Here is a 12812-nt window from a genome sequence, read left to right on the forward strand (position 1 = left end):
CACATATAAAGTCATTAAAATTAGGTTTTTGTGCGCATTTTCCATTCATCACCAGTAAAGCCCGCCAGAATTTCTGCACCCCTCCAAAACCCGAGCAGGCCACTCCACATAAAATGACCATCAGCAGCCAAGATTCAATTTGAGTAAATTCACCTCTTAATCTTCTGGAGTTTCCAAGCAGCACATTCACACGGCTTCTTATGCAAATATAATTCATATTTGACACAATGGCAATCCGGTCTAAAATGAAATGAACGGTCTGTACTCTCGCCAGGAACACAACCCAAGCCATTTTTTATAAAGGTGGATTCATTTGGCCTAATGCATTGCCTACATTTTTCAACATTAATGTAAAAGGATGTGCATTACGCAACACGTACATAAGTTAAATGTCCCTCACGAAACATGTACTCCTCTCCGAGCACCTGCGCATTAGACAGGTCGGTCATATCATTGATATATAAAGAGAGAGGTTAGCTGAAGCTCATTTGAGTTGTGGTTAAATTACAGGCTGGATCCAGCAGCAGAGATGCAGACTCTCTCCAGCACTGCTCTTATGCTGTCGCTCTTGCCCGGCCTCAAACACCCGCGTGACAGCTTAATTAGCGAGCAGCGGCAGGAGATGAATAGGGCCGCGGAACATTCGCCTCCACCTCCTCCATACAGGCCCGCATCCAGCTGTACATGCTGATGTCAGAGAACCCTCGGACCTGCAACCCGAAAGAGAATCAAACCAATCAGGTTATTTTCTGTTTTTCAAAGTGTCGGAGCTAAAGAACAGAACTGAACACATGGGGACCAAACCTTTTGGGTGGGGGGGGATATATACATATATTATGCAATGTTTAAATTATATATAAACGGTTTCAGCCATGAGAAGATTAAACTTGTCTAATGGTACAGACCTCCGCCAATGTTGGGTGTAACTAGTTACCAAGTAATTTGTAACTGTAATTTAATTACTTTTCCCTTAAAAAACTAATTTAAGGGATTACTCTTAATTAGAGATACTTTAGATGTAATTGAACTAAGTACTGTGTAATACAATAGTGGAACTGTTTTAACTTCAAAATGCATGCATTAATGTATCTTTCTCACATTTGTAATCCTTTAGTCATTAATAAGAGTATTTTATGTAGTTTAACATTATTTATTTGAATGAATTAATAGTCGTTTCGTGTCTATCATTATATCACTTAACTGATCAAGGTTGATATAGGATATAGGAAGTGATTAGTAATAAGTAATTCATTACTTTTTAAGAGTAACTTACTCAACAATTTATTTAATACAATTAATATACTATAAAATATGAATTAGTATTAATATAAAATAAACAGTTGTATTGTTACCAAACACAGACCAAAAGGTAACTTTGGGCCAGGCATGTACGTCCAATGTGTCTAAAATGCCGAAAACAGCTCTGTGACTTTTTAACTTTTAAACTTTGTCATTGCAGTACTGAAAACCTCAAATACTGGTGGGACAAATTATGCCATATCAGATTTTTTGGAAGAACTTGTCTTCATCAGTGTCTGTGATTGTAACGGTTGTGTGATAAGCAGTAGTAAAACACACTGTTAACATCAAAATAAATCATTTTTACAAATTCATGATTTACTGGCTGATGTATTAAAGAACTTAGCACGACTAAATCTCAGCCAGTGTCTCGTCTTTGGGGCCAGACTGTCTTCTTGTTTAACCAATGGCAGACAGTGGGAGTACAGACTTGTTTAAAAGCACCCATTATTTCTGTTGGTGACACCAGTGGTATAGAAATTACACACTTCACCTTTAATAACAGACCTAATCACATTAAACAACGTCTCATTTATAGTAGTACAGCTTATACGGGAATAGTTCACCACACCTGTATGTGACTCTGTAGAAAACAAAAGAAGATATTCTGAGAAATGTCTCTGTGGTTTTGTGTTCATACACTGGAAGTCAATGGGGGGTCAACGTTGTTTGGTTATCAGCGTTCTTAAATAAATATCTTTATTTGTGTTCTGCGGAAGGACGGATGTCACACATGTTTGTGAGTAAATAAGGAGAGAACCCAGTGTGGGTTATAAAAGAATCGGTTACATTGGCAACACAAATATATTAAATCTCTCAAACAAACTTTATCCATCGTGGGCACACACGCATGCACATTTCATTGGCAGAAAATGTCACGTTTATATTCGTCCACTCAAGATGTGAGTGTTGTTTTCACATAAAAAAAGTGAAATTCAGAGGCGTTCCAGATTTATCTTCCTTATTTTTCATGGCAGACTTTTAAGTCTAAGTCTGAACGAATTTAGAGTTCACACGTTGAGAAGGTGATATTTCCGCTCCACATGTAGAAACCAGGTTCTCTCTTGGTTAGAGTGCATGATGTCCACTGACATCGATGCTTTCTTAAGGGGATATTTCACCCAAAAATCATCATTTTCTCACCTTTGAGTTGTTCCAAATGTGTATAAATTTTGTTGTTTTGATGAACACAGAGAAAGATATTTGGAAGAATGCTCATAACCAGACCAATGTTTGCTCTCCATTGACTACCATAGTAGTAAAAAATACTTCTGGGGCACTTTTGACTACCTACGTAATTTTCCTACTATGGTATTCAATGGGGGGGGGAATCTGGTTATAAGCATTCGTCCAGATATCTTTCCTGGTGTTCATTAGAACAAAGACATTTATACAGATTAAGCTGGAGGAACACAATTGGACCCATATATTTTTACATTCACGGTTAAGCAACAGGTCAAGGTTGATGGTTGACTGTTGGTTGAATATCTTCCTCTGGAATTTCTATTTCTGTATGGCAAAGAAGCAGCACCCCTCACCTCCGATCACGTTCAGAGGAACAGGGAATGAATCTAGCACTAAACGTTTATTGACAGCGCATATGGAAACCCAGATGGAATCCCAAAATATGTTTTTGGCAACATGCTTGTGCAAACTGTAGAACTGTCAAAAAGGCATTACACAGATGTGAATGCTGATTGTGTTAGTCTGCCCAGGCGTGAAGGTGTGTGTAAATCTGCGAATGACCACATTTGTGTTTTCATGCATGTTGTCATGTGATGTTGCAAACGGGCCAATAAGAAAGCACTCCGTGAAGAGATCCGTTTACATTTGCTTAATCGAAGTTCTTAATTCAGTCCAATCACGTGACCAGAACAACCGTCCACACTGTCATGTGCACACAAGAAAAAAAAGAATGTAAATGTAAATGCTCATCGCAAGTTTTGCAATAAGCGAAGAACAATGTTGTGTTGTTCATATACTGTCCATATTTTGAATCTGTATCAAAGGCATTCGGATCCTTTTGATTGGACACTTACACATAATATCTGATACAGACGGTGAGATGGTAAAGATCCTTAAATAATGGACTCTATTGCAGAAAGAGATTATTGGCAGAAGTAATAATTGCAGAGCAACATGTGATGTTGTGATTATTGTGATTAATGGTATTTATATGGCAGGGTGAATCACACTGCTGTGGGTGGACAGACAGCTTTAATGCTGCAAGGTTCCCAGAGCATTGAAAAAAACATAAGGGTGAGAGAGGCGGTCAAAACAACTGTTTGGCTGGTATTTAAATTTGTTTTTAAAACAAATACAAAAAATATAAGAATGATAATGTAATAAACTATATTCAATATAATGTATAATATATATTAAGTCAATGCATTTTTAAATTATTATCTATATACTTTAATACTTATGTATACACTGGGATTCACAAGTCTCTTGCAGTTTTTACAAAAAATCATGTTTTGATGATCCATTCAACTAGCATGATTTTCCCAAATAAATTATGTTAAAAAAATATTATTGATTTACAAATAGTGGAAAATCGTACATATAACATGTAAAACAAATCTATTTATGTTTAATACGTTTTATTTTAATATTTGTTTTAATAATTATTTGTTTTTTATTTCTTTAAAAATATTTTCCTTTCATGTCCTTCGCCGTATATGCATTTATTTTATATATATTTCTTCTTTATACTTCATATATAACAAAGTATGTAAAAACTGCAGACATAAAGTATATGCCAATGTCCCCCGAGCAGCAGATTGGATGCCAGAAGTTATTGCATTTCAGCAATTCCATACATTAAATCGTTAGTATCATCAGGCTATTACAAATAATATGTAAGTAGAATTTATTAATGTATAGATACATTTTATCTGACCTCAAATACTATCATTATAACTGATAACTGATCAAAGGGAGAAAAAAATGTTTTGTTGTGATAAACAAGGGACATATTTCAAACAATTTCATATTTACTAAAAAATCTTGTGCATCAGCTGCAAGCAACACTTAATTTTGGTTGCTCTAGTTTTATTTGGCGTGACATTTTTTTTCATGTAAGAGAAGAGAACTAAAGAAAATCTTTCCTTTTAGATCTGAATCTGAATAAAAGTATGTTCCTTAATGAAAATGAGCCTCCACATCTGAACAATACCCCTTTCAAGGCACATACAGCAAGCCGAACGCAGTAAAAACGAGAATGCATCTGAGTTTAAAATATGCCTTTGTAATTTGTCAAGGATATAACTACTTACAATATATGCACTGTACAATATTATAAAATGGTTGCGATTTACATACATTTACATGAGTGCTGTATGCTGTGAAATACAGAATGTCAGACGTCGAGTTGAATGGTGAGATCTGAAAAACTCAGCGCATGAATGTCACAATCCCGCTGGGGTTTCTCCCAGTAATTACTCTTCATTTATTTTAGTGGCCAATTTTCATATTCCGGTAATCTACTTGAGCACAATATTTCAAGTTTTCAACAAAAAAAAACAGACAGGGTTCCTAACAGAAAGTATAATGTATTCAGCTCTATAATGAATTGATGCATTCTGTGTCACATTTCATCTAATGTATTACTGGTCGTCCATGAAATAATTTCCAGGACTCTATCACCCTGTCTTCAGTTTTTTAACCACAGAGACAAAATTAGATCCCAACTCACTTTTAATCTTTAATAAATTGGCTCAATGAAACGGAAGCCGGACCTTATCAAGGAAAATCCCAAAATGATTTGTTGACAATTTGGTAGTATGATTTACTCCAAAGTCTTACAGTAACTCCAGCAACTGTAATTCAGATAACAAAAACAGTTAAAAGCCTTCAAATAAGTGACATTAAAGCTTTGGCAAGTGGATAAAACCATTCCATTTTACATCCAGCGAATAAAATCTCAATACATCCTGAAAGAGGTCCAATGCAGTTTCCAATCAATATCAGAGAGATTATTATGGCTATAAAGTACAATCTGTCACTCAGGGCATCTTCCGACCACATCAATAAAGTGTAAAATACATAAATAACTGTCTTTATTGATGCATTTAAATCATTTTCATTCAAATGAATGCCACGGTTATGGTTGAGAGAAAAGCAATCATTGCTACGGTAAGCATACATTATACATTTGATTCTGTTCACAGCAGAATAATAAGTCAACGTGCTGTGGTTTATATAAATAATCATGAATAACATTCACATGTGATGTGTTTCACTTTTCCATGGCGAGTCTTTATTGAAGGCCCTTGAGATCGAGTACTGTGTGTGGTTTTGATTCGTGGACATTTTAGAGGCAAAAAAAAACTTTAAAGGATTATTTGCTTTTTGTGTCGGAAACCAGCGCTAAGCTAGCCATGGCTTTCCTTTCGGACAGTACACGCATTTCGAACAAAGCACATGCATTTCTTCTTCTTCCGTGACCCACATCGGCTGTCCCTTGAAAAGTCTCCACGCACATGTATCATTTACAAGAAATGGAACGGAAACAAAGAGCGAAACGAAAGGTAACGGAAACGATGACGCACATCGAACGACGGCTAATGCACATGCTATGGTTGGCAACGATATTTTGGCCTGATGTGAATTCACGTCTTATTTTCTTAAATAGAATTGCTTATAGAAAACAATACCTGAAACTGTGTAGTCCTTTTCAAAGCAGTATATAACGTTAAATATCCTTCGGTGGTGTGGCACTTGAATCTCACGAGGAACCAGAGGCTGCTCGCCGTTTGATAAAACACACGCCCCTTAAAAAATTATATATTTATATAGATCCACCTCTGTATTATTCAAAACTCAAGTGTACATCGTCATATTATTATATCCAAACCCGCTTTTGGGCAGGCTGCTCCCCGGGCCAAAGAAAGCCCTGACGAAGTGTTCTGAAAAAATAGATATCCATGCTTCATGCTTCTCAACCCTTGCCAGAAAATTTAACAAGTCACACGTCCCATCGTATATCCATCAACCCAACAGAATTCTTGCACTGACATCTCTTCTGTGTGTTTGTAATCTCGTAAGAGCCGAGAAATGAAGACAAAGTGCAGGAATGACGTTTGGTGGATCAGCAGCATCGGATATGCGTGTTCAGCGAGAATACCGGCCTCAGATGGACTTGCGTCGTCTCATCAGCCGGAGGTTCTCCGTGAAGCTGTGCAGCCCGGGGGAAACGGAGCTGATGGGAGAGGGGAGGAAGCTGTTTTTCAACGTGCTGGGCGAGATCTCCTCGATGCGGTAAGACACCGTGGAGTTGTAGTACTGATGCGGGCTCAGCTGCGAGCCGAACGAGTTCTGGTGCTGAAACCCTCCTCCCACGCCCAGACCGAGGCCGACCGAGCTCCCGAACTCGTGCGAATGGTAGTGCATGCAGGAGCAGACAGATTGGAGGTCAGTGACCTCTGACTTGTAGCGTTGCTGCTGTTGCTGTTGCTCTCGTCTCCGTCGAGTCCTCTGGAGCGTGTCCTCCTGGATGTGGATGATCATGCTGCTGCGGTTACCCGCCAGGGAAGCTCTCTCCTCGGCGTCCCTCCTCTCGTCCTCGCTGTTCATGGTCAGGAAACGTAGCACTACCAGGTTGAGGAACGCTCCGATCACCGTCAGCCCCACCAGGATGTACATGAAGCTGAACGCCACGTAGAGCGGCTTTCTCTGCAGCGCTCTGTTCTTCTGAAGGGCTACAAAGTCCCCGAAGCCGATGGTGGTGAGCGTTATGAAGCAATAGTAATACGACTGAAAAAAACTCCAGTCTTCGTAGTGGGAGAAGGCAGCCGCTCCGATGCAGAGCGTTCCCATGCAAGAGAAGAAGCCCACGGTGACCATGTTCTCCATCGACACGTCCGTGATGCGCATCCCGCAGCACTTCTTGATGCGCTTCAGCAGGCACTTCACGAAGGTGTTCATCCGTTCACCGAGGCTCTGGAACATCACCAGCGTGAGCGGGATACCCAGCACGGCGTAAAACATGCAGAAGGCCTTTCCCGCGTCTGTGCCCGGAGCTGCGTGGCCGTAACCTAAAGGGCACAGAAAGAGCAGTGATGAGATCAGAGGAAACACAGAAATTGATTCTTGAGCTGTCGTCATTCGGACAGGACCACTGTCATCAAATATTTAAACTATAGCAATATTGAAGGCTGTTGGAAACTTTTATGGGCAAACTCTCTGCCTGTCCATGCAGCCTTGAAATAAAAAACAAATAAATAACTTATATGATTGACTAAGCTATAGATAGTTATATTGTGTTTTACAACCTATAACGAAATAAACAAATCAATTAAAATACAGAAAATAAATAAAACTTCTAACGGTTAATCTGGTCTATCTGGTGTGGTATTATGGTATTATGCACAACAAAGAACAAAAACATATAAATAAACAAGGAAAATTTCAAGGAAATAAATAAACAAACAAACTACATATATGCAACCTGTATTTTGCAACAAATAATAAATAAATAACAAATAAATAAACATATAAATTGTTAAGTGGTCTAAAATTAGTTATTGTATTTTATAATTCGTTACAAAAAAAAAGTAACCTATATGTAATTAACTGGTCTATTTTTAGTTTTTTTATTGTTTTACACCTTTAATTGATTTATAATAACTAAATACATAAGTAAATAAATAAAGCATGTAATAAAAGCGATGCATCTATGCACTGGTGCTCTATTAAAACAAGAAACTAATGCATCGGTCACAAGAAGTTATGCAACATCCTAAACTTGAAACTCTACAAGTGTATATCAACTCAAGAACCCTAAACACCAAAACAAGAAGGTTTTTATCTAAAACAAATTGCTGGTCACCTTTACACCAGGTTGAGTCATAAGACTCCATTCAAAATCGAGCATTATAAACTTTAACGCACGGATCGAGTCGTTCTCTGGTGGCCTGCCAATATCTATAACTTCTGTCATTTTCAGCAAATTCCAAGAAACCGATCAATCAGTTTCCAGGAAGTGGAAGATCCCCAAATCTTGGCCGTGCTTACAAACACGCTCAAGCAGAAAATGTGAGCTGAGTCACGCACCAGCTTCGCCAAAACAGGCACTGAGTATAGGTCACTCGAATCCAGGTATCTTTCTGAGCTCACACATTAGAGGGAGCGTCCAATTAGTGCCTGATTCCCCCCTGCGCCCCCTCGGCCCCTTCTGAGGGGGCGAGAGGGAATATGTGGGCTTTATAGGTTGAGAAAAGAATGAAAGAGATGCTTAAGGAGCCAGTAAAGCTTTTAGCTTAATTAGACTTTATCTGGAAGCAAAAAGGCTAAATTCGCTGACTCACATTGAAGCCTCTCCAATACAATCTGTGCTGATGAGTAAGAAAAGAAGTGTCAAGACCATAGTAAAAATGTATAACATCCCGCCTCGCTAACGCCAAGACAAGCATTCATCTGCTCTCTTTCATTGGCATTGAGGAAGAGGAGGCTTTGTCAGAGATGTTTTGCTGCACGGGGTTTCCGCACAAATGATAAATTATACATGAGAGTGATTTCTAGCTCCCAACATTAAAGTGCTTTTTAACAAGCTTGCTTAAAAGTGATGCAAGAGATTTTTGCTGTTTTGCTGACGTCAGCCAACATCGTTGACCACCAACAATGTTAGAAAATGTGCACAAAATGATTGACAGGCAGGAAGCGATTATGATTGGGTGAAACGAGGGCGGACCAACGCATATGGGTCAAACTTTGGATGTTCACAGAGGGAAATTTCATTGCTCAGGCTTGATGGAATTCAAGCTTCTTTCTCATTCAAGTATCAACTTAGAGACAATTGTTCGAAAGGAGAGTATGGAGGTGTGAAATTAATGTGGATTGTAGAGGTAAAAGATACAAAATTTTTGAGAAATGTTGGAGTTCATATTGTCTTCAATAATATTGACTTTTGATCACAGACTTGACAAATCTGAGCTCAGTTTGACACATTGTTGAGATCTCCTAAAAAACTTTAATGACAGAGACATTACAGGAGAAACATCTGAGACATAGATGAGACTCGAGCAATAGGTTTTGCTTGATCTCTATTTAATCTCATTGTTGTAAAAAAAGAGATATTAAAGAGATCTCTTTGAATTTACTTTCTACACCAATACAAAAGAAAAACACACTGAGCAATGATGTCTGACGCAGATAAACAGCGAATGTGCAAAATATCAAACTAAAAAGAAACACATTTTAAAAAGTTTCAAATTTGCACCAAATGGAGCCATGCAGACAAAAAAAAGACAATCATTTCGTAATTTATAATCCCTACAGAAATAGCAACGTGTTTAATGAGAATGCTGTTGACTTACAGCCTCTTCAGAGCCTTCTGAACGCTCGACGCCCACAGGCCCGCCCACGTCGCAGTGCTCGACGCCCACAAAGGCATGCATTCATTACGGCAACACACAAGGGCCACGCGGCCCCTCTCCCGCAGAGCACTTGTGTGAACTTAACGGGCTTTTACTGATCTTCTGGACTTGTAAGAATTGATCTTGCAGTTCCCCCCGAAGACCGCCCGCCCACTCGAGCGTGCCGTTACGGATTCTATTTATAGAAGTCGAGCCTGATCGATTCGATTTGCAAGCAGCACCGGCCAGATTTCTCTGTTCTTTGTGTCGGTGCTCAACTTGTGTTGGAGTTGCTCTTTCGACCTTGTGTGCAGAAACACAGGCATGAATTGACAATGGAGGGAATGTAATAGTACTCACAGCTGTGGTATATCGGTGAAATATGTTGCTGGTGTCGGTGGGTTGAGAGGTCAAAGTGCACTTGGACCGAATTGGCTTTATTTGATGATTGGATTCTGAAAATAAAACTCAAAAAACATCTGCATAAATTGCAAAGCTGTCGATTATTTGACATGGGGTTCTTTAAGACTTGGGCGAAAGCTCGGTGTCTTTCAATCACGCAATTTTTATCCCTCTTTATTTCATTCCGATCCCACGTGCTTCCTTTCTAAGAAAAATCAAAATACATATTTCTAAAGGGACAAAAGGAGAGAAAAGTTACAAAAGGAACAGCTTAAAATTAACTAAATTATTTTATATTCATATTCCATGCATTGGTAAATATGAACTCGTGTGACCACAGTTCGCACCAGTGACGATTCACTTTGTGTGAATTCCTATCAAATCGTCAACACGTTTTCCTGTGAAATCCGGTTTGAATGAGAATGCAAACAGCATCCAGTGTAGACATTTTCATGTGTTGATATTCCGTGACAAACAGATTGATAGTATTTCATTCGCGTGGTTCTCCGTTTCCCTCAGTGGCAGATCCGCTCCTCTGAACGTTCGCTTCACGAGAGCTCTTGAGTGGGACGGCAGGAGATTACAGCTAGTGCACGTAGGAGGTTTATTTACTGTTAATGCAGAGCCTTGCAGAAGCTTTGATACGGTGAGAATTTAAAAGCATTTTTATTGCTATCCGAGGCAGAAGGTTGATCTTGCTCACTATGACACATGAACTGAGTTAGTATGAGGCTCACAATAGAAACCATGAAAATGAAAATCAAATTGATGCGTCTGAAAACATGTGGAGAGACAGTAAAAAGACGAGATCTCTTTAATATCTCATGTATTTTTCCAGACATCAATGAGATTAAATGAAGATCAGGTGCAAACTACTGTGTTTCAGACCTCCACAATCTCTTTTAGATTGGTCAAGTCTGCAATCAAAAGTCAATGATATTGAAGATCTCAACATGAACTTGAACATTTCTCATCAAATTTACCCAGATCCAGATCATTTTAGCTCAACAATCTAGATTAATTTCACACTTCCATACTATTCATGTTCTTCAACAATTGTCTCGTCAGTTTTTTTATTTATCCCCAGCAATTTAAGGAGAAACATCTGAGACTAAGTTGATACTTATATAAAACATAAAAGAGCACTATTGAATCTCCTGAGGTATAAAAGCAAAACCATTTTCCTCTGATCATGATTCTTAAAGTGTTTTTAACAAGAAATATTCAATATATTGCGTGAACGAACATCTTCCTTCATCATATTATTAAGCATAAGGAGTCATACGGGTGGTTGATAAATAAACCATACATGTGTCTTAATCTATAGTGTGACATGGCAGAAGTGTAGAAAAAACTAACAAAGAAGATACAGTATCTCTCTTATGCTATTTTATATTTCACATATATAAATATTAATATAAAATAATGTATTATTAACATATACAATAATTAACAATAGTTTTCTAAATTATTACACTGCAAAACTGCTAAGCATTGCTAAGCATATTTGTCTTGTTTTTAGTAAAAAATATCTAAAACTCCAAAGATCAATATTCAATGACTTAACAAGAAAAGTGACCAAGTATATATAGTTTTGTTTTATGAAAAATGATATAATAATTAATTAAACTTATGGTAAAATTAAGCAAAAAATCTGCAAATGAGGTGAAAAAAATAACTTGAATTAGGTGTTTGAGAAAAAGGTCAAACTAAATTTAAGTTAATTTTTCTCCGCCATTGGCAGATTTTTTGGCTTGTTTTTGCGATAAACTTGCTTAATTCTTATACTTTTCTCCTTCAAAAGAGACTTCAAATCGTAGGTCATTTTTTCTAGTCAAGAAAGTGCATCTTGCTTTAAGAATGTTACAATATGTACTGCCAAACACTTGACACATAGTATGTTTATTTAACTACATCTAAAATAAAACAAAATGGAATGTGGCTCTAAAAACGACTTAAATTTAATGTAGTTAAATCACAGCCCAAATTCGATGATTATTGCATTCCTACCGGAAGTAAGTTTTCGCTACTAAACTTGGTTACTGCAATCCACCTTCAATTATACCTCACAACGCCTAAAATAAATATAAGTCCACATGGAAATACCTCAACAAAGCAGACAGAATTTTAAATAAGTGTTTAAAATTAGACATGACATCAGCCATTGGTGATGCCATTCAGTTCAGTACCCGGTGACAGCTCAGCGGTCATAAAGCTTCTGCTGTAAACACAAACTTTACACACAGATACATGCTAACTCAGTTACTCCCTATCAGCTCACATCAATCTGTCACTGTTTTATATTCCTCGCTCCAGCCTGTCCGTGTCAGTCTGATGATATCGATAATAGTTTTTTTCCATCAGCTCTAGACATCATGTTTGTTTGGACGCCTTAATCGCATTATGTTACTGACACATCATCAGGCCCGTTTGTTCTACAGAAGAAATAGCGCCAAGCACCTTTCACACTCACGGAGCAAGTGACATAAAATGACATCTGAGACTATTTGAATTCTTAAAATGCAATGAGGATCCTGCCATTTAGTTGTGCCCAAACGACATCTCTTTAATGTCTCAACTGTTGCTCCTAGATACTAAACGAGACTGAACGGTCTCCAAATAGAAACTTTCGCAGCTCCTGCTTCTTAGTTGTTTTTCCTGAGAAAAAAAGCCCCTAGCGGAGATCTCAACAGTGCAGTTGTGTGCTCAGATTTACGCCAAAGTCATCAAATTACAACCAAACTAAAATACTTC

General features: G+C 38.0%; 1 protein-coding gene across 1 annotated transcript in view; it reads right to left on the bottom strand.

The window, feature by feature from the left end:
- Positions 1 to 5191: 5191 nt before the first annotated feature.
- kcnk9 (potassium channel, subfamily K, member 9) overlaps positions 5192 to 12812 on the bottom strand; it is a 28986-nt gene continuing 21365 nt past the window's right edge. The window contains exon 2 of the mRNA XM_056741670.1: positions 5192 to 7337. Within this exon, the coding sequence (XP_056597648.1) occupies positions 6433 to 7337 (905 nt within the window). The 3' untranslated portion in view covers positions 5192 to 6432. The remainder of the gene's footprint in view (positions 7338 to 12812) is intronic.

Source organism: Triplophysa dalaica, chromosome 25 (assembly GCF_015846415.1).
Source record: "Triplophysa dalaica isolate WHDGS20190420 chromosome 25, ASM1584641v1, whole genome shotgun sequence".
NCBI classification, from domain to species: Eukaryota; Metazoa; Chordata; class Actinopteri; order Cypriniformes; family Nemacheilidae; genus Triplophysa; species Triplophysa dalaica.